Source organism: Pleuronectes platessa, chromosome 2 (assembly GCF_947347685.1).
Source record: "Pleuronectes platessa chromosome 2, fPlePla1.1, whole genome shotgun sequence".
Lineage (NCBI taxonomy): Eukaryota > Metazoa > Chordata > Actinopteri > Pleuronectiformes > Pleuronectidae > Pleuronectes > Pleuronectes platessa.
In genome coordinates, this window is record NC_070627.1 from 1,050,479 (window position 1) to 1,073,535 (window position 23,057).

The window sequence follows — 23,057 nt, forward strand, 5'->3', positions numbered from 1 at the left end:
ATTTATATATAGTATAAAAAATATATACTATATATGTATATATAGTATAAAAAGATATACTATAAATAAATATACTATATATAAATATATATATAAAATATCTTTTTTTAATGCATATATTTTTTTAATGGTGGATTTCTGGAACTGGTAAATAATAACCAGTTCCACAATCCACAATATATATATATACATACAATTATAGTAATTGATAATTCATATACAATACAGATAGACAGGCAGATAGATAGATAAATAGTAATATAGATTCCTGTGTTACAGCAGTAAGATATCACATGACCATTACAAAATATATGCATTAAAATAAAAAAATATTATATATAAATATATATATACATACAATTATAGTAATTGATAATTCATATAGATTGATTAGCAATCTAAATTGACAGAGCCTTGATGGATAGATAGACAGACAGACAGACAGACAGATAGAGAGATAGAGAGATAGAGAGATAGAGAGACAGATAGATAGATAGATAGATAGATAGATAGATAGATAGACAGACAGACAGACAGACAGATAGATAGATAGATAGACAGACAGACAGACAGACAGACAGACAGATAGACAGACAGACAGACAGATAGATAGACAGACAGATAGATAGATAGATAGATAGATAGATAGATAGATAGACAGACAGATAGACAGACAGACAGATAGATAGATAGATAGATAGACAGACAGACAGACAGACAGATAGATAGATAGATAGATAGATAGATAGACAGACAGATAGATAGACAGACAGATAGATAGATAGATAGATAGATAGATAGATAGATAGATAGATAGACAGACAGATAGACAGACAGATAGATAGATAGATAGATAGATAGACAGACAGACAGACAGACAGACAGACAGACAGATAGATAGATAGATAGACAGACAGACAGATAGAGAGACAGATAGACAGACAGATAGATAGACAGACAGACAGATAGATAGACAGACAGATAGATAGAGAGACAGATAGACAGACAGACAGACAGACAGACAGACAGACAGACAGATAGATAGAGAGATAGAGAGACAGATAGACAGACAGACAGATAGATAGATAGATAGATAGACAGACAGACAGACAGACAGACAGACAGACAGACAGACAGATAGATAGATAGATAGATAGACAGACAGATAGACAGACAGACAGACAGATAGATAGAGAGATAGAGAGACAGATAGACAGACAGACAGATAGATAGATAGATAGATAGACAGACAGACAGACAGACAGACAGACAGACAGACAGACAGATAGATAGATAGATAGATAGACAGACAGACAGACAGACAGACAGACAGACAGATAGATAGACAGACAGATTGACAGACAGACAGATAGACAGACAGATAGACAGACAGACAGACAGATAGATAGATAGATAGATAAATAGATAAATAGTAAGATAGATTCCTGTGTTACAGCAGCAACACAACACATTTTTGAATAATACTTTCAGATGAATGTATTGAAGTTGATGTTAAAAAGCTTAAGTGTAAAAATTAAAATAATAAAGTTAAAAAAATTACACAGCGGTAAACTAGTCGTTAGACTTTTATTTTTGAAACCCCAACAGGAAGTGGCTGGTTGAGTGTAGGGACGTCCCGGAGCTTCCCGAGCTCAGACCCCGAGGAGCGGCGGAGAAGGAGGAAGAGGAGGAATGGACGAAGATCCCGGTGAGTCTCTTTAAACCCTGTTTGTGTCACCGGGCAGCCGGAAGTACGAGGAACCATGTTCCCACGGGGTCCGGGGACTGATCGAGCGGTTGCACAGTATCGCGGTTCACACCGACGTATCGGCTGTAAAGTTGGGAGGAGTCCCCCCCCCCCCCTCGCTGTGGATCGTCAGTGTCAGTGGAGAAAGTTGTTTTTGTTTTCCTCCGTGTTTCGACTCATCGATCTGAACCCGCTGAAGCTTCTCTGGAAACTTCAGTGTTCAGTGTGGGTCCACTCAGTGTTCTGTGTGTAGTCAAATCACAACACGCTTATCAACACGCTTTACATACCAGGGTAGGGACCTTAAAGGGATAGTTCACCGGGGGAGTCTTAGGGGTTGAAGTCACTTCAGATGTAATGAAACAACAGAACCCCCCCCCCCCCCCCCCCCCACCCCCATCCTCCACTCTGCTCCTGTGGTGTCGCCCAAGTGTCCTTAAGTAAAGTGAGAATGTTATGGTGGCTCCGGACGATGGAACTCGACATTGAGTCTGAAGACTTCGTACAAATGAGCTCGTTCCGAGTCGATTATGAAAGTCGGTACTTCTGACAGCACCGGAGCAGGATGGAGGCACGGAATGTTCTTCTGTGGTTTTTAAAAATTGACGAATCCGTCACCATTCACTTAAGTTCTGTGGGATTCCCCTGAGACTCCTGAAGTGCCTTGTGGACTCGAACCCTTCACCCCCACCCCATCGTATCGGTGAGTGGATAATGAGGGAATATAAGGTTTTCTGTGAACTATGCCTTTAAAAGGTCTGGTGAACAGATAGCATATATTATTGGTCCAGGGCTCGTTTGCGCCCCCTAGCAGCTGTAATGAGCAAACGGTCGATGTGTGAGATTGAGCTCAACAGTTTGGTTCCAGAAGTAAAAATCACTTTTATCCTCAGAGAACAGATTTTGATGATCAGCCCAATATTTTAACCATCTGAGGAAGAGACTATGATTGGTTGTTGTTGTTGTTGCTCTGAATCAAAGTGTTTTGGTCTCGATTCCTCTCGGAGCTCCTCGACCTGCTTCCTTGTTCTATAATTCTCAAGATTTCACTCATTAATAAAAACGTTTGCTCTCTATGGGACGAACTCGGTTAAATAAGGGCTAACGCGTGAACAACTCTGTTATAAAAAAAGCAGAGATGTGCATATTTTACAAACAAAAACATTTTCTTAATTCTACATATTTGTGTTTTCTTTTTATTTATAGTTACTTATACTAAAGTTTCTGTTGAAACTGTAAAATATCAAGCTTCACTTACATTTCTTTGTCAGAATGGTTTATAACGATAACTATTTAGTTATGATCTTGTATTTGTCAGTATTGGAAACGTTTTGTTCCCTGATCTCAGCTCAGCCTGTGTTGAAGTGCTGCTCAGAGAGAGAAGTGGTCTCAGGAGTCTTCTGGATTCATTGTCCAGTCAAAGCTTCAGTATCAGACCAGCTTTGTTCTCACACTCCCTCTCTCTATATTTACTCCTCTCACTTAATGAGCCTCCCTCTCTCCCTCTCTCCCTCGTCCTTTTCTCTCTCTCCCTCCATCTCAGCCCAGATCTTTTTGGGGAAACACCTTCTCTGATATTTTTATCCCTCGCCCAGAGGTATTGTCTGCAGCTTGACACGAGCTGTATATATATCTGCCCGGCGTCAGGAGAGAACATGGCTCATGAAAAACACCCAGAGGAGTCGGCCGTTTGTTGGTTGGTTAACAAAGTGTTTGTGTTAAATCGTGACGCAAGTCAAACGGCGGCTCGGTGCCTCGGAAGTGTCTCAATCAAGACACTATTGTGTATATTTGTGTTACGGTGCTGATAAAAAACATGATGCTCTTCTGAGTTGAGTGAGAACAAGTTCGTTGCAGTTTGGAAAGTCGGAGCTCGGCTAAGTTTAATGTTGGTTACACACCAGCACAATAACATGATAACAAATACACTGAACTCAACTCACACTCAGTGTCAGTTGTAACTCGGTGGACGGAAGGACAAGAACTTTAGAATCTCACTTTCTTTCACATTTGGTATTTCATCAATTTCCCAAAGAGTAATTAATGGATCTGGTTTAAGACTTGAACTCTGGAGGATCCCTGCAGTTGGGTCCAGACCTTCTCCGGAGTCTGGGCGTTCAGACGGGTGGTGTCACAGCAGGCGCCGGCATGATGTAACAACTTCATGCTGCTGTGGAGATCACATGGTCACCACGGGCGTCGGCCCTCATCTCCAAAAGCTCTGGGATCTCCTCGTCTTTCCCAGTGGACGTCTTCACCGGAGAAGCTCTGAAGAAAATCTGCAGGCTCTCGCTCTTTAGTGTTCTGAGCTCTTCTGGAGAATGTCTGGAGTCCAGTTCATGTCTGCCAGCCGCTCTAGAGGAGTGTTGTCTAGGAGTGTGTGCAGCTGGATTGAGTTTCTTACTGTCGGGCCTTGGTGGAGATATGAGCTCATGAGTCACAGTGCAGCTGTGTGGCTGATGTCGTGGATTGATTTTGCGTCAGGGACCTGCTCTGCTGTTAATCCTCCTCGGGTGTGCTCTTTGTACAGAAGTCACATGACTCCATTCAGACGACAACTTTCAACACACAGATTGAGCGGTGGGTTGAGGGTGTGCAGAATGTCCGATTGTGAAGATGTCCACTCGTCAGAGACGGAGGGGACAGCAAACTCGTCTTCCTGCCTCTGGACTGTCCCAAGGTGTCAAACTAATCCATAACGAAAGAGCTCTCCTCTATTATTGCTATTTATTATGTATTTTAAGTCCTGATTAGTGAAGCATGGACATTTTTTAATCACTCTTATTGTAATATTTGTAATGTTTTATTCTACCTACAGGAACAAATACAATAACCTGAGTAATTAACTGTGAATCTGAAAACATGGTAAACCCTCCTGGACGTTCTGTTTCTGATCCAAAAGGTATTAAATCTCCAATCAGTATGATTTCTGACTCCAGGAATGATTCGCTGAGTGTCGTGATGAGAAGAACATTTTGGAACCGCGAGGAAACTAGTTCAACCTGAGCCGAAGAATTACACACAATGAGATGACACGTTATATTGTCTGTGTCCATTGCATTGTGTTGCGTTGCTCTATCACTAAGACACACTTTTTGTAAGATGGAGTTAAAGTGAAGTGAAGAATAGAACGAGAGAGAAACCGTCTTTCATCCAATCGTCTTGTTGTGTTTGATGTTAATGGGACACTTGTTCTTCACCTCATCTTCTCAGGTGCGTTTGATCCGAACATCCCAGAAGAGGGACCTTCAGCGCCCCCTCCTGGCTGGCTGGATGACATACATGGATACCAAGGCCATAAAGGAGGCCGTGAGTCTCTGCGTCTCTTCTGTTCTGTTTTTTTTAAATTAATATTTCCGAACCTTCACCCCCGTTGTTTTTTGTGTAAACGTTTCCAGCGGATGACCCTTTGTACCCCCCTCCCCCGGCCTACAACCCCCAGCCTGAACTCAACAGGAACACCCTGGTGCCCAACGTCAGGTAGCTCCACCCCAGGGTTTCACTCTGCCTGGAAAACACTTTGCTGACGACTCTGTGCTTTATCTTTCATTCTCTCAGGGTCACAGACAGAAAGGTGAAAGCATGACGGGGTGACAGGTGTTGTGTGTTTGCTCTCAGGGTCCCGACAATATCAGAGGATGAGGCTCGACGCGCCCTCCTCCAGTTCGTGGAAACCAAATGGACGTACAGCGCCAAACCCGCCAGGAACATGACGTTCAAAGAGCTGAAGCCCATCATCGTCTACCGGGTACGAGCACGTCACCAACTACTAACCTGTTATGTGTGTGAGGGGGGGGGGGCGTGACCCGAGAGAGAGACGATCTCCCTTTGTTGAGGATCTTTTGTTTTTAACTGTCTTTAACATCCGGAGTTTTTGACATTTTTCAACCTTTTTTGTTAAGTGAGAATATTTTATGGATATTTACGAGCGTGTGTGGAATTCTGAGCAGATCCAAATAAAACCAGGATCTTGTGAAGGTGCCTGTGGTTTCATGGTGGGACTGGCAGAGCTCACTACGGGGTCACGACACCAGATAAATCCTTCAGGAACAAACGCTCCGTGACAGATTGTTCCCTCAGAACACTTTGACTGGCTCTGTGTGAACTGGAATAAAACTGTCTCAGAATCCACGTCAGTTTTTGCAGACGTCAGCAGAAATGAGATCATGTGAGTGGGTGTGTTTTCTGATGGTCTCCTTCCTGCGGCAGTATCGACTGGAGACCTACACTGAGACCAGAACCAGCGCCTGGCACTTTGAACCTTACAACGGTAAAACTCTCCTCCACAGAAAGTTATCTTCACGTGTTTCTGTTGTCCGGTGTCTGTCCCACTGATTTGAACACGATATCTCAAGAACACCTCGAGGGAATATCTTCACATTTTGTACAACTGTTCACTCACAGGTCACATGATTAGAATTTGCAAGATTAGGGTCAAAGGTCAAGATCACTGTGATCTCACGAAGCAGGCGTTTGCCCTGAAGGCAACATCTCAGAAACACTTGATTTCTTCAGACCTGCTTCCAACATTCACTTGGAATCAAAGATGAAGTGATTCGATTCTAGTGGTCAAAGGTCACGGTGACCTCATTAAACATGTCTTTTACATGAGACCTCAAGTCTGCTTTTAGGCAATTTCCTCAAATTTGACCGGTTGCCACTTCACTTAAAGATGCACTGATTAGATTTCCATGTTTAAACGTCACTGTGACCTCATCTGAGTCTGGAAGAAAGAACACAGACTGAAACAGGTTGGTGGAGACAAACTACCCTCAGGTGATAATTCTATGTTTTCATGGGAATCTCTTAAAAATTAATCAGACAGTAGCTGCCCAGATGAATCAGAACTGACCCCGGTTCAAAGTACCACACTTCATTATGTTTTCTTCCAACAGGACAAATGGTGGATGGTCCTCAGTACGGCATGTGTCCTCAACCGTGGGACGTCCCAGTGACTCTCCCTCAGAGATACACCGACATGGTGGAGAAGGTCCGCGTGCCGCACACCTCCTTCATCAAGGTGCAGCTCCTTCTTCAAAAGATCCTGAAAGTTTCTCTTCTGTTGTTACAGCCTGTTTGAGTCGGATTTCAACTTTTTATTTCTGTGTGTATATTTCATTTGAATCTAAAGTATTATTTGTATAGTAAGACGTGGTTGTGTGTTTCAGCTCTGTCACAAATGTAACGGCATTGGAAGAACTCGCTGTGGCTGCTGCTTTGGTCGAGGCATGGTGAGATGTTTCTTCTTTATGAAATTATACATTGAGACATATTTACAGAGGAAGAATAAGAAGCTGTAATAAAGTGAATTTAGAAAGTTGTGCAGTGAAATGTGTGTGTTGTGTTTACAGTCATAAATCTCAGTGAGATGATATCGTATCAGCAGCAGATCAACCACACTGAGTTAAAACAACATTCTTCTCACATGGGAACAAGACGCTCAGTGTGTCGGACTCTAGCTTCAGGCAACCATAACATTCTGAGCTCCTAGAACAAAAGCACGGCTTCGTCATGATGTGGAAATTGAAGGACACATAACTCCGAGCCACATGTTGTTTTGCAGAAGCGTTGTCCTTTCTGCCACGGAAACGGTCGATCCAGGAACAAGCGCTGCACCTCCTGTCACGGCCGAGGTCGCAAGAGGTTCGAGTCCCACTGGTTTCTGTCCTGACTCTGAAGCTCTGATCTGTTCCACTGAGCCGTCAGATATAAGATCTGTTTCCTCTCCGCCTGCAGGTGTAGCTCCTGTCTGGGCAAAGGCTTCAAGACCTGCACCATCTGTCACGGCAGCCAGAACCTGCTGCATTTCATCCTGCTCACGGTCACATGGTGCGTCACCGCCGCACACTCTCACTCTGCGTCTCTCCTCCTGTGCAACACGTCGGAGCTGACTCGTTTGTGTTTGTGTGTTCGTGCAGGAAACACAACGTAGACGACTTCATTCCCGATCGTCAGCCGGACTTTCCTGACAAGAAGTTTGAGAAGGTGACCGGAGATCCTTTCTTCATCGACGAGAACGTTCTGGTAAAAACTTTCATTCAACACGTTACACTGGTGGAATGTGAAGCATCAACAGGTCAAGATGCAGATGCAGATGTCAGGAGGGTTTGTGTTGATGTGCTGAAAACAAAAACACATGAATGAATCTGCACATCCGGCCTCTGCCTGCTGCTCCGGCCTCACCTGAGCGCTCCGGAGAACATCTGGACCCAGATGTGAGGACATCTTCTCAGGGTTGATGACTGAAAATGGTCTTTTCCTGGCTCTCCCACACAAACACACTCAGCTGCTCTTTGTGAACAGTTTGGAAATATCCACTGGTTTCAGATCATCTCACATCTCCCTCCTTCTCTGTGAGGACTGACCTCTGACGTGTGGAGAGCAGACACAAAGACCTGATCTCCAACGTGGCTCTTCTTGTTCTCCTCTCTGTGGCTCAGGTTTATCCCATCCAGGGTTTCCCCGATCAGGAGATCTGTGATGTTTCTTCTAAACTGATCAACGAACACCTGAACCGCTTCAGGGCCACCAGTCGCATCCTGCAGCAGGTACAGAACCACACAGAAGCTTCCTGAGGATTGTTCAGTTTGCTTTTCGCTCCCTGAACTGAACTAAACTGAACGTTTGAGTGATTTATTACGTTAAAGCTGTATTTCATGTTTCTCTGCAGCGTCAGACCATCGAGCTGGTGCCGCTGACTCACGCTCTTTACTCTTACAAAGGAAAAGACCAGAGCTTCTTCGTCTACGGAACAGAGAACAAGGTGTTTACCTCCAAATATCCATCTGCGTGCTCTATCTCATAAGTTCAGACAGATGTTGAACAGATGTTGAACATGTGATTCAGATGTTGAACAGATGTTGAACAGGTGATTCAGATGATTCAGGTGCAGTAACGACCTTTAAATTCACTGAAAACACCACCTTCATTTTTATATATAGATTTATATACTTATATATTATAGAACATATCTTTCTCATGTATGAACATGACTGAATATATCCAGTTTACACTAAAGACCGTTACTTTATTGACTTTTAGTTATTTTATCAAATACAGATTTTAACCATTTCTCACAACCTCAGTTTCAGGTTACAAATGAGTTTGTCAATTTCACACTATGATTATTAATTCTGTTGTTTTGCATCAAAGATTTGACCTGTGGTTTGTTTCAGGTTAAATATAATCCAGTTAAATCCAGTAAAATCCAGTGAATCCATTTTGTACTAACGTCTGCTACCTCGTCCCTGTCAGTCGGACTGAACCTGTTCTCTTTACTCTAGAATTCACAGTATAATGCAACCGGTTCAGTTTCAGATCCTCCAGTTCAGCTCTAACAGCAGAAAGTCTCTCGTATCCCTCCGCCCGGGCCGAACAGCACCTGATCGTCTAGTTCTTACAGTAGAATCATAAAAGAGACAAGGAGGTGGTTTGATAGAGTTAACGATTCACTTGCCAAAGACGTTATGTTTGGTTGTGTGTTTGTGAGCAGGGTTCAAACTCCTGAGGTGATTTCCATTAAAGCGGGGGGGGGGGGCAGGTTAATATTAGCATATTTGGAGACCAAGTCGCCATGAGAGAAAATGATCATTTCAAACCTTTTGAAAACGGGATGTTAAACAACAAAGATCTTCAGGGGTTTAATACGTTAAACATGTTAAACACGCCCCTTAATCTGCTCTCAGGCTCCGCCCCTCCTCCATGTTTGGTGGAAATCAGTTTGAACTTCCCTCGTTGGCCGAGGTTATTATGTGTCTCGATATTTTCTAATCATCTTGAGGTGATCAACGTCCTCGAGTCAATTCTCACAAACCCTGAACTGTAAACTCCTCCGTGTTTGTTATGTTGTGTGTATTTTTACTTTCTGTGGGATGAACCACTACTTCAATATTGTGTTTTTATACGATAGTCAGTTTAATTCCTTCAACCTAAAGACAAAATACTTGTTATTATATTTCATAACGAATCAGTTTACAGTCAGTTCCTCTGCACTGATTCATGTGTGTTGTTCTTTTACATCATCTGTCTCATGTTCATGAACCTTTTGGGTTTTAAACACAGAATCATCGTCAACAGGTCATGGATAAAGTTTCAGTCAGAAAAAACACATAAATGATAATTATCATACAAACAATGTAACACAATTGTGTCTATAAATCAAATAACAACAATAGAAACAACAACCCAGACGTCATCCTGTCCAAACAGTGCAAATGTATATTCACTCAAAAAGAGGAAACATCAAAGAAAGATAAAATGACAATAATAAAACAATAAAATACTAAAGGTGAAGTTAAAAATGCTAAATATGACTGAAACAAGAGTTAAAAATTATGGCAGTAAAGAACAATCCAGAGAAATTAGGTTAGATGTAAAAGTAAATACATAAAATAATCATTGAAATTCAATTAAATGAATGTCCTGACTATAAATGTAGGTTCTGACATTTTATAAACCAAACGATTCTTCAAGAAAATGATTGTCGGATTAATTCGTATTTAAACATCTGTTAGTAAATATTTTGCTCTGAATGTTGTTAAAACCAAAGATGAGATTTGACTCCAGACGAGTTGAAATATTAACTGATTATTTTCACATTTCATGGTTATTTTTCATTTCCTCAGCCAGTATCACAGCCACTGAAAAGAGCCAGTTTGATATGAAATCACAGAAAAGTACTGAACATAAATCTTAAACGGTAAATGAAGGAAACGGAGATGTTCGGATTATTCTCTTCCTAATACTAATTCCAATACCTGGAATACTTTGTGCATATGACTGATCCGATACCAGTTCGTTAAAAATAACGTACAGAATGTATTTTACCAGCTTGCAGCTACTAACCCTGTCGCTCTCTGATTTCAAATAATCAAACCAACAGTTTGTTCAGCCTCTGACACTGAGACGACTCTTTATATTATATATATATATATATATTATATAATACGTTTCTGGTTGTTTTTTTTTATACTATTTCTTATATTTTGTATTCTTTTAAGCTCAGGATACTTTTATACAATAAATTCTCTGAGTCCATAAACAATCTTTTGGAATAACTGATTCCTGTAATGACGTCATTTTACGAACTCTTGTTTTTACTTTTTATAGAAAAAAAAGAAAGTGGCCTTATACACCTGAACAACTCTGTGACATGTAATTAATCTGTCAATGTCCAATAAACTCATTCAATTTACAGCTAAAGTGACAAAGTTTGTTTTTGTTTTATAAAACTTAAATATTCAAATAAAGTTGATAATAAAGATATTTTATGTTTTCATATTGTTTTGTTTGACTCCATCTACATTAAGAAATTAATCAATATTTGACAAACATTAAAGAATCATAACAATCATCATTTTGACACTTTGGATTTATAACTTCATGTCAGGATTATTTTATTCTTCTCTGTTATTCTTCTGTAAAGTGTGATCTTCTTCTGGATGTATATTTCCTTTTTTATCATGGACTTAGTTTTGTGTTGACACGACAAAGTGTTTAGGTTTGTCGTCATTTATCAGATTGAATCCAGGAAGATGAAATATGAACCAGGATGAATTAACAGCTCGTGAATCACCAAACCTCAAACCTGCAGCTTTAACTTCCTGATTTTAATACGTGTTTTTTCTCTGCCTGTTCTTATATCATTCAATAACTAAGGCAGTTAATACTAAGGCTTTTAATCTGCTGCTCATAGATGTAAACATTACAGATCGAATGGAATAACATCACTAATCCAGCTTCTAAACGTGGCCTCCAACAATCTAGTGTCTGGTGGTCGATAATGGATTTGGTGAAACAGTTTGGTGAAGCATATTGTTCAGGTAAATGGAAACTGAATGAAATGAGTAGATTCAGCTCCACGGCCTCAGAACTGCAGCTGTTAACACCGTGATTCCACTAGAGGGAGCTGTTTCCTACACTGAGGAACATGACTTATCTTCAGGTGCTGCAGGAAATGTAGGAGTTTATTAGAATTCAACCTCATGAACCTAAACACTGTTAAAAAGGTCAAGAAGCAAATCAACACTGTCATTTAAAATAATAGAGCAAAGTGATACAACACAAAATTTAAATACAACAGATCACAATATCAATTCAAAGTAATGGCAAAAGAAAAGGAAACATTAGTAACAAAGTAAAAGTAATTTGTCAAGAGTAAGTTTCTATATTATTATTATTATGATTAATACTTGATAATATAACTTATCTGATATTCATCTTCTGAGGAGATATATTGTGTTAAATCTTCGGTTGTAGCTGTAAACATTCGATGCATCACATGTGTTTTAAACGCGTACGTGATGAATATTGATTTTCTCTCGTGTCTTTGTGTGTAAATATTGGTTTGTGTGTATTTCTCCAACTTTTGTGTCTTCAACCAGATATCGATATGAGAAATAAAGTGTGTCTGTGATATTATCACGTCCTCGGAGCTGGTTTTCTCCGAGCTGCCCCTGAACGCAGCAGGGGGCGGTGTGTTCGGGAGGGGGCGTGGCTCCTCGCGCCCACATGTTCAGAGTGTTTATAAAGAGAGGATCGTGCAGGTGACGCGCAGCCGACACTCATCCGCGTCCCCGCCGCTTCCAGGTGGAGTAGACCGGAGCCGCGGACACGCGCCTCATCCCGAGTCACATCTGCTCCGTGAGTCTTTACAGGTTTATTCATCACTTCATTCCAAACATCATCTGTTCCATCACAAGTTCTCCACTGAACCTGCTGAAGGTTCCACGGAGGTGAAACCTGATGATCACGTGTGTCTGATGATTATTCTGATGGTTTAAAGAGAAACTTGATTTGAAGAGATTGGACTTGTCCAGGAGAATCATGGGAACTCACCAGAGGTGCTTTTCAAGGTTCTGTGGTCAATTAGGAGGTTTCAGGGACCTGAGGTGGTTGGATGGTCGTTGAGGATGTTCCTGGTTCCAGGGTCTTGCTGTTCCTGTCAGACCTTCAGGAGGCAGTGAGATGGTTTTGAGAGCACCGTGTCAGTAAACATGTTCTGTGGAATCTTGGATGTTTGGTTGTGTTTGACTCCTGAGGAGGATCCTGTTTTCACTCAGGAGGTTTTGTGAGTTCTTGTAGGACTTGGTCCTAACTGACCCGCGGAGGATTCTTGTTTCAGGATTTGTGGTCATATGAAGTCTCAGGGTGTTTCAGGGGCGTAGGAAGGAGTTGGAGGGTCCTCGGTGGTCATCAAGGTTTCATGTGGAGGTTCGGGGGCTCGGAGGTTTCCAGGAGGTTTTATTGAGTTTATTTATTGTTAATAATAGTTTCCAGTGAAGTTTAAAGTGATTCAGTAAAATATCTTTCAATGATTTTGAATGTCATTTATTTCCATAAAGATAATTTAGTTTATAAACATTTCCCCTGTTGGTTAAAGACGGGATATAAAGATTAGCATCATCTGATTCGTGTGTTTGTGAAACTGTTCTTATGTCAAAGAAAATACGTCCCAAAGAACAAAGCGTCCACGTCTCTGTCCACATCTCTGTCCATGTCCATGTCTCTGTCCATGTCTCTGTTCATGTCTCTGTCCATGTCTCTGTTCATGTCTCTGTTCATGTCTCTGTCCACATCTCTGTCCATGTCTCTGTTCATGTTCATGTCTCTTTCATGTCTCTGTCCATGTCTCTGTTCATGTCCATGTCTCTGTTCATGTCTCTGTCCACATCTCTGTTCATGTTCATGTCTCTTTCATGTCTCTGTCCATGTCTCTGTTCATGTCCACGTCTCTGTCCATGTCTCTGTTCATGTTCATGTCTCTTTCATGTCTCTGTCCACATCTCTGTCCATGTCTCTGTTCATGTCCACGTCTCTGTTCTGTGAGTAAACCTCCCGCGATTGTCTGTGCCTTTCCTGTTATGGAGTTCAACACCCCCACTGCTGTACAATCTGTGTGTGGGACTGCTGTTTCCTGCCCTGTGTGTGTGTGTGTGTGTGTGTGTGTGTGTGTGTGTGTGTGTGTGTGTGTGTGTGTGTGTGTGTGTGTGTGTGTGTGTGTGTGTGTGTGTGTGTGTGTGTGTGTGTGGTTTTCCTGGCTGTATTGTGTCATTGTGTCTCCTGTCAAACAGAAGTTGGTAACACAGTGACGCTGGTGCCACCTGTAGGATGTGTGTGTTTACTACATTTACTGAACGGCTGTTTGTACTTTAATCATTTTAATGTTTTTACTGTGAAATGTTTTTGTGTCTAATGTTTAGATAAACATGTCTGTCATCGCTGCAGCTCCTCTCTTCAGCCTCTGTCTCAAACACTTGGTTATAGCACCTGTCTCTGTAAGACCCCTCCTCCTCCGGATAAAGTCTGCTCTGATTGGTCGTCTCTGCTTTCACTTTACCTGAGGCACGTTGAATCTCTGAGCTAGCTTCAGTATCCAGATGAAACCACGTGTTTCCTCTAAACGTGTCAACGAGCTACGAAGTTCGTTTCCTCTCGTTTGGTGGGTGTGTCAGAGGTGTCGTCCAATCAGCAGTGACGTGTCTATAAACTCCGCCTCATTAAAGAGACAGTGACACAGCTTTCTCCGAGATTTCTTCAACAAGAACGAACTTTCTCTGCTGCCGCGGGTGACGCTCCGGGACTAGAATCCACAAAGAGTCCAGATGAAAGTCTTCTCTGATGGGCGGCGGCCAAAGAGACGTGAAGCTCCAAGCTGGTCGGGCTGCAGCCTATTGTTTCTGTGACTCGTCCGTCTGGAACTTTACATACAACAGAGTCAGAGTTAAAGACAGTTTACTGGAGTTCTGTTCTACGTAACCATCTGAATAATTAACTTATTCCACACATGTCTGTCTGTGTGTCTCTCGTGAGTCCAGCAGCAGCTCTCTGTGCTGAGGCTCGATCACTGCAGGTCGCTGTCACAGTGTCAGACAGAGGAGCTGGAACCAGCTTCAGAGCAAACCGCTCAGAACAGATCTTCATCCTCAGTGTTTGTGTCTCCAGACGCCTGAAGCATCGTCTCTCTGGAACCAGAGGGGGGGGGGGGGGCGCAGCCGGATCGATGCCGAGCTCTGAAACCAGAGAATGTAAAACAGACGTTCAAACAGATGGACGACCTGTGTGAACAAACAGGCGTCACACATCCACGAAAAATGAGAAGCACATTTTAAATGATGCTCGAGGGAAGATCCGAGGAAACATGTTACACAATATGATCCAGTCTGAAGTCGAGACCCCGTCTGTCCAACGGGATCCGACCACAGCTCACGTTACAGACCAACACGTCAGGTTTACAGGTTCAGAGCTGAGGCTGAACTTCTCTCTGAAGGTCGACCTGAAGGTCCGACTGAATCCACTTCATCACATGTCACGTGTGCAGGAGATGGACAAGATGGAAAAACCCTTTCTCTCTAATCCTGATGCTCTGACACATATCAAGTACTCGAGGGACACAAGGACATAACACAGTAGCAGTAAAACGGCACCGAGGACGTGATATGTGAAAAATACTTCATGGAAAGTACTTTGTATCCACAGGATGAGGACACTGAGTAGAAAGCAGCAGCTCAGACACAAATGTGTTTTTGTTTGAATGAAATGAGAGAAAGACGCATCTGAACTGAAGAGAAGACTCTAGTGTGTGTGTGTGAGTTGGTTCAGTCCGACTGAATGAAAGGGGATCGGGGGGGAGGAGTGAGCTCTTCTCCAGTTATCGGTAGATTGACAGTAGATCTTATTGTTTTAATAACAATCAACTTTAAACTGTTAAACTGGAACTAGTGATGGAAATATTCACTGTTTTCCTGATGATTCATCAGTTAATGGAGGAAATAACTGACATTTATAGATGATATTTATAATTTAATCTTTGTTTAGGCTGATAATGTGAAGTGAAAAGCAAATTTCGTAACTTAATTTTCTCTCCTTCATATAATTTCATAGTTATTTGTGGTTGTGGTTTGTTGGTCGGACATGTGAATCGTCTCTATGGATTCTGAGAAGTTATGATGAGGATTTCTGACTGTTTTCATATATATATATAATAACTATATTTCATTGAGGTGTGTGTTAAAGATGGTTGAGTGTGTGTTTGTTCATCTGTGCTTTGATTGGCCCAGGCAGACGTTCCAGTTTGTGAGCACAGCTCTGTGATAACAAAATACAAATCTGCGTGAAGCTATGATTTGCCCTTTGACCTTTCGGTGTGAACATCTCATCAGGTGTGTGAGTCGCTGCCGCAGCACCAGGGCTCATGGGGGGGGGGGGGGCGTCAGCCTGAGTTAAGACTTGTGGGCCAGCGCCCGCAGGAGTCTGGTTCTTTGAGGCCGAGGAGGGACCGACACTGAACCAGACTTTACATCACTTTAATGGAGGAGCTGCCGGCGTGCGCTGAGCCGGACTCGGGGGGGGGGGCGTTTCACAAAGTCCTTGTAAAGGTTTTATGTCCTCAGCAGGAGAGACAACTGAAGTCCTCACACGGGGGGGATAACTGTCGGTGGAAATGTATTCTCTTAAAGACGGTTTTAATACATTGTGGAGTAAATGAAGTGTAGTAAACTGTGTGTGTGTGTGGGGGGGGGATATTATTATCAGTCAGACGAACATCTGAATAAGTATCAAAAGGAACATGAACTGTGTGTAGCTCTAATCCTGCATTAACAAAACCAGGACTTAGATTGAGACCTGATGGACCATCAGACCATGTGAACCCGGCCAGATGAAGTACAATATTTTATTTTAATTATGAAATGAAAAAACCTCATGAGTGATGTTGCCTGGGCGTCTCAATCGCCCCCTGGTGGCTGTCTGTAATACAGGTCATAAACTAGCCTCCTCCATGTTAGTAGATGGCACATGGGACAAACTAAAGACTAAATGTTTGTCAAAGATGGTTTCTGTCATTTCAGTTCCTATCTCCCAGATGTTTGTTCGAGTTCATGTTTCTGATTAGTTTGGTTTGAATTGGTTATGATATATAAATGGGCTGAGACGTCATGATTGACAGCTGAGACTGACTCCTGATTGGTCGAGAGCGTGTGTGGGCAGGACCTCAGTTCAGACAGCGCTAGTATCTGAGATGTTTCTGCTTCAGGTCACGATAGTGGGAGGAAGTGGAGTTGCTCTGTACGGCTCATGATTTATTAATTTTTGTGCGAGTACCACTGAGCTTGAATACATTTAATCGAGAAACAAAAGTAAAATGGCGACAGTCTCAGTCTCAACTGATTTTATTAATGTAGCTCAAACATATTCTGAATTTGCCCTGAGGGTCTGAGGCAGAACGGGGGGGACGTGCAGTCGATGTGAACAAAGTCAAGCAGCAGATTTTATGTTTTATTCCCATAGATATCTGTACAGAAAGCTGTTATATGTGTAATATTTATATGTGTGTGTAATGTTTTTGTGTCATTTGCAAACTGGATTGATGTTAAAACAATATGAAGTCCGGTGTTACGCCCGAATCCAGCTGTGCACAAACCAGCCGGACGTCTAGTGAAGGAAATCCGACTTTTCCTTCTCGTTCAAAGAAACTCAGAACTTCCCACCTGGTGTATTAAAAAGCCACAGAGCCTGAAGTCCTGAGGTTCTCTGGTCGGGACAGTTTGACAGTTTGTTGACGTTGCTGAGTTAACGTCTGACGTTCAGTTGATTTGTTCCCAGAAGGAATCCCAGTTATTCCGTGAGGTGCCTTGATTGGGTTTTAATTACTGTTAGAAGTCCCAGCAGCTGTTCCTAACCCTAACCTCTGTAGGTTTCTAATCTTTAAGGTATGTTCATGTATGTCATATGTTGAACTGGATCATGACTCTCTTCCAGATGTGGAACTTCTTTAGTTGGTTTATTATTCTGGATGTTTTCAAGAGCAAAACTTGTCATCTTGTCTTGAGTTAGACAACCTGATGTTGAGCTCAGCATCACCACAACCTCCTGTGAGTGGGTCTGGAACCCTTCACTGATTTCCAGGAGGTGATATCATCGGCCTCAGAGCAGACCTCCAATCAGTCAGCAACACGTGTGACGCTGCCTTAAACTGACAGCTTCCGTAAAGTTAGGTTGAAACCTCTGGATCGCCCCCTGTTGGCTGGAAGCAGTGGAGGTCCTGGAAGGAGAGAGATGATTCCAGAGGGACCTTTGTTCAGAGGCTTCACTGAGGGCAGCGTTTCTCTGATGGAACATGTAAATAGATCAGGTGTTTGTTCTTCTTCTGATCAAATGCCCCCTGGTGTTCTCCTGTCGACAGCGGCAGCAGCCATCTTGGTTTTAGATGCCAGTCGGCCCTGTTCTTGTTGGCATGTTGGTGAAATTAGTTCTAGGATGAAGCGGGTGCGTCAGGTCACAAATGTCCCTCGAGCGACGAGGACACTGAGAGGAAGCGGAATTCTCCAGTTCTTTAATATCAGTATATTTGATCCTGGAGTTGAAAGCACAGACGCTCTGAATGTGAATCTAAGGTGAAGCTCTTCACTCTGTGAGGCCACAGAAGTAACTGATGGGGGGGGGGGGGGGACTAAGTCTCCGTCATCCTCCCTGAGGTTTTAATTTTCCGATTGTACGTTCAGACCATGAACTACACAGAAGTGGGCGGAGTCCTCAGGAGTCGGCTCCGCCCTTCACCTCGTGGTCATGGAAGGAAACAAAGTGATGTTTCTGAACGTTGCTCTGAGTTTCATCATCCTGTGGATCTGTCCACTCAGGCTCAACCCCGGGTTAACAAAATACAATAAAACACACAGAGCCATGATTTACAATGTCATGTACACACACACAGACACACAAAATACGCAGACACACCACAGTGATGAAGAGCCCAGAACAACATCCTCTTCATCATTAAACAGATCCTTGTTCCTCCTCCAGCCCACAGGCACTTTGGGAGGATGTTGTGTTTGGAGAGCTGGACACACACAGACACACACACACACACAGACACACAAACACCGAGCCACACACCCGTGAATAAATGAAAGACTAAAAGTGAGATTGAGACGGTGCATTCATGAGCTCATGTGAAAATGTTGTGTTATTCAACCAGCCTATATCAACACTTACTGTGTGTGTGTCTGTGTGTGTGTGTTTCCATTGTGGTTAACACACTCACTGAGGTTTGGGAAAGTTCTCAGCCTCGTACTGTATAAGAGGGTTTTGTTGAACAAGTTCCTAACTTGGGATGGTAACCGCCATGGAAGTTAGTGTGTGTGTTTGTGTGTGTGTGTTTTTGTGTGTGTGTCTATGGCTGAAGAATGGCACTATTGTAGTAAATAGTCGTTTAGATTGTTAGATGCTGTGTGTGTTTTGTTGTTTTTCCTTCCTCTGCTGCTGTTTCCTGTGTTTGTGTGTGTGTGACTGTGTGTGACTGTGTGTGTGTGTGTGTGTGTGTGTGTGTGTGTGTGTGTGTGTGTGTCTACATACATTTGCGTCTCTCCTCCTCTGTGATGCTAAATGATAAATCATTATCTGCTGTCGGCTTTTAAAGAAAGAGGGATCATATAAATATGCGTCTGGACAACTGAACTGTAAAATCTAATGATATGAAACATATGAACTGGATCCTGTTCTGATGTCACGCTCCTCATCACCAGCAGGGCGTGGTCGGGGGGGGGGGGGGGGGGGGATCTTTCTCTGAGCTGAACACAGTGTGTGAGTCAGGAGCAGTTTGATAAAGCTGGAGTTAACTTCAGAGAGAGTTCGCCCACTAAAGCAAATTCTTAAATTTAAATATATGGTTCCACTTTTTAGAAAAATCCGCTTTCACGTGTTTTCTTCTGTCTTTAATTTAGACCAATGAGCAGATTGATATTATTCTCACGCATGTGAATCTCAGGCGATCACCAGCTGAACACTGGGAAGCTAAATCCACCATCCAGCCCCTCTCAGAGCTCCATGACTCACGTGGATCGAGTTTGTTAAATCTGGACAAACACATTAAAATGCATAAACGCAGCGAGTCTGTGAGGGGACAGACAGAGGGACAGACGGAGGGACAGACGGAGGGACAGACGGAGGGACAGACGGAGGGACAGACGGAGGGACAGACGGAGAGTGGACCACCCAGACAGGCTGACATCAGTGTCTCTGTCCCAGAGGACAAACCCGAGGTCAGGGCCCAGTGTGGGTCAGGGGCCTGGTTCTAGTGGAGTGGGGGGGGGACAACATGAATGAGAGTGAAAGAGGGAAACCAGTACTCGTGGTTTATTTTAAACATGTATAACAGATATGTCAGTTGTAAACCAGTTCAGACAAATTACATTTCTAAACGTGTCGATTGCGCTGGATGAAAAATCGGAGTGAGCACTGGTTCCAGTTCATCCTGTGGGAAACAGGAATTTCTGGCGAAACAACAAATATTCGTTTTAGATGTTTCTAAAATAAGTTCAACAGAAAAAGTCCGGGAATCAATAAAGTGATTAGGATTCATCCTCTGGGGAACATGATTGTCTGTTGTTGTACAAATCCAGTACAGAGTTGTTGAGGGTATTTATGACCAGCCCCCTGGTGGTTGGCTGTGGTGTAGGTCATTAACCCCTCCTCCTCCATGTTAGCAGATGGGACCAAACTCAAAAAATCAAAGTAGATGTTAAATAAATGTTTTCCGGTCGTTCTCATCTCGCTGATGTTTGATGAAGAGTTTCTGATCAGTCTGGTTTTAATGAGTTATGCGATGATGTAAGAACCCTGCAGATGGCGCTAGTTGAAGAATCCGAGGATCGACATTTGGTCCAGTTGAAAAAGATCATTGCACAGCTGTTGAGATAAAACACCTCAGGAGAAGTCAGGGAATCAGCACTTTACATTATTGAAGCTCCAGAACAAGTTGAATGTGACTGTAGAAGAAGCACCGGTCGAGAAAAGTCCGTTTGATTTGGTCTCCGTTGGAAAGCTCGGGTGACGAGTCCCTGTCCGGGCGTCAGGGACAGCGTCTCAGGGACGTGTCCCCCAGCCGGTGTGATGAGACGCTGTGGATCCGTGAAGGATGAATGTGTGTGGAGCTGCTGTGGAGTTCACTTCTTATCAAAGTGTTAAGAAAGGAGGCGCTGCCAAATCCAACAGAGCCAGAGCCTCCAGGTGCAGTCATCATTCAGATATTCATTCACTCCTCATTTATCTTCTGTGGAATCTCAACTCTCAGGATGATTCATTCTCAGTTTGAACTCATGTTGTTTTTTTGTGTGTTTTATGATTTTCTACATCATAATAATTATTTGAAATGTCTTGTTGGAGATTCCTCGGTGGCAGAGACGTGTCCAGGTGAAGCCCGGGCTGCAGGAACCAGGAACCTTTAGTGAGGAGCCTGATCGGTCCAGTTCTCGTGAGGCCGGTCGGTCTCTGCAGCAGCTCGTTAAATCTGTTTCCTCATTATAGACGGATAATAAAGATGCACGACATCAGGGCTCCGCACAAGTGAAGCCAAAATGTCTCAGCTGCCCCCTTGTGGCTTGTTATAGAACAGTAATGTAGGGTGTTCAGTTTTGGGGAGCAGTCATGTCGTCCATCGTTATTCCAGCCTGTGGTTTGGACTAGAATATCTGAACATCTAGTTGGTTTCAGACATTCATGTTCCCCACTGGATGAACTGAAACTCAGATCTTTCATGCAGCGCCACCAGCAGGTGAAAAATACCATTTGATCAAACTAGTTTACAACTGAAAAACTTATTTTAACGAAGCAAAAGTAATGCTCATAATAATGACACGGCTGTGCTGCTAACATGGAGGAGGCGGGGTTTATGACCCATAATGGAGCCAGCCACCAGGGGGAAACCCTTTGGCTTCACTATTTGGGAACCGTCATGTCGTCCATCTTTGTTTACAGGCTCTGTGTTGGTTATTAGTTCTCTGAGGTGGTTGATCCCATCAGCTGCCTCAGGGCTGGACACCTTCAGTCCTTCACTCGTCCTGTACGGGACAGTTTCATCCTCTCAAGATAATAAGATATGTTATATAATAAAATGTTCCATCAGTGTCACGAGTGTTGAAGCTGACTCATTGAGGTGGAGCTGGTTCCTGTCTCTTTGGATCTGGAGCTTTTTCACTCTCATCGCTCCAGAATGAAACGTCTCAAACGTTCAGTCCAATTTCCAAATAACTCCTGTGTTTGCTTATTGCGTTTGAAAAAGAACAAAAGACACACACACGCACCCCCCCCCCCCCCCCCTTGCAGAAGCATTAACAGTCTCTATTGTATTATAGTGTTTATCTTAACCTCCTAATTAATAAGCTCTTATCAGGACTGAGGCAACAATAAAGTTCTTGTGCGGAGTCGAGCGCTTCCTTCCTCTCTGGAAGCATCTGAGTAAACCCCCCCCCCCCCCCCCGACGCCGGGCCCCCCCGACCCCGACAGTCTGAAGGAACTCTAGTAAAGTCTTAATCTCACTCTGATTATCAGGCTGAAACGATCTCATTAAAAAGTGTTGAACTCACACTTTACTTCTGCTGCTGGTTTCCAGCTGCAGCACAGATGTGTCTCATCTGTGTTGAGGAGACATTTGTTTCTAACTTTACTACATGTGTTTGTCTTCCTGCACAAGAGGCCAGATACACACACACAGTTTCACATGCGTGTTTTGACTCATATGTTCTTCTGCGTCACATGTCCTTTACTGTACAGCTGCCAAACGCAGGTAAACACTGTGGACGTGTCCTTGATGCTCCTGCTACCCTGTCTGGCTCTGTTTGGTCTGTTCAAGTATGGAAATAACAGACTGGGGCGCGCACACACACACACAAACACACACACACACACACACACAAAATGAAAGGCTTTGTTTTGCCCATGTCCTCAGGGGTAAAGTTTATTTGACTTTCCGCAGGACAATGTAGTTGACATAAAGGATTTTATTTTAGATTCTATTGTTTCTTCTGCTCACTGCTGTAGTGCTGTGTGTGTCTGTGTGTGTCTGTGTGTGTCTCTGTGTGTGTGTGTGTTTATCCCGGTCTAGGATACTAAACTGCCTGTACTCGTGTCTTGAGCTGTTTTCTGAAATGAAGAGAAAAGGGTTCTGTGCTTCTCATATGAAGACGATCTCTGCAACTCATGAATCAATATCTGACATATTGAGAGGACTGATATTTCTGAGAGTGTGACCTGCTGCAGTTGGTGTGAACTCTACTGGATGATGTTCTAGTTGTTAATGGGATTTTACAGATGAAATTCAGTCTTAAAATAAATCTACTACACTATATTTAAACACACACACACAAACACACAATAGAGCTGAAATTAGCCTGAATGTGAAGGATTCTAAACTTGGACGATGTTTGAGAGAAAACAGCAGCCGATGGAAACGCTCTTCTAACGACTGTAATAAAAATAAAAAGACACTTTCTTCTTACGACACTGGAGTGAGGAAAGTGTCACAAACTGAGCAGCTTT

General features: G+C 42.9%; 2 protein-coding genes across 2 annotated transcripts in view; both read left to right on the forward strand.

Annotated features, from left to right (window-relative positions):
• Positions 1 to 1,605: 1,605 nt before the first annotated feature.
• Positions 1,606 to 10,948, forward strand: ssuh2.1 (ssu-2 homolog, tandem duplicate 1). The gene is made up of 12 exons (XM_053441639.1): positions 1,606 to 1,708; positions 4,961 to 5,056; positions 5,146 to 5,227; positions 5,366 to 5,495; positions 5,957 to 6,017; positions 6,643 to 6,767; positions 6,916 to 6,978; positions 7,311 to 7,390; positions 7,484 to 7,576; positions 7,666 to 7,771; positions 8,188 to 8,295; positions 8,418 to 10,948. The coding sequence occupies exons 1-12, from the start codon at positions 1,693 to 1,695 to the stop codon at positions 8,550 to 8,552; spliced, it is 1,095 nt and encodes a 364-aa protein (XP_053297614.1). The 5' UTR covers positions 1,606 to 1,692; the 3' UTR covers positions 8,553 to 10,948.
• A 1,365-nt stretch (positions 10,949 to 12,313) lies between these two features.
• Positions 12,314 to 23,057, forward strand: part of LOC128452569 (semaphorin-3D) — a 51,068-nt gene continuing 40,324 nt past the window's right edge. Inside the window, exon 1 of the mRNA XM_053435539.1 lies at positions 12,314 to 12,388. The gene's annotated coding sequence lies outside the window, so the exon portion shown is untranslated. The remainder of the gene's footprint in view (positions 12,389 to 23,057) is intronic.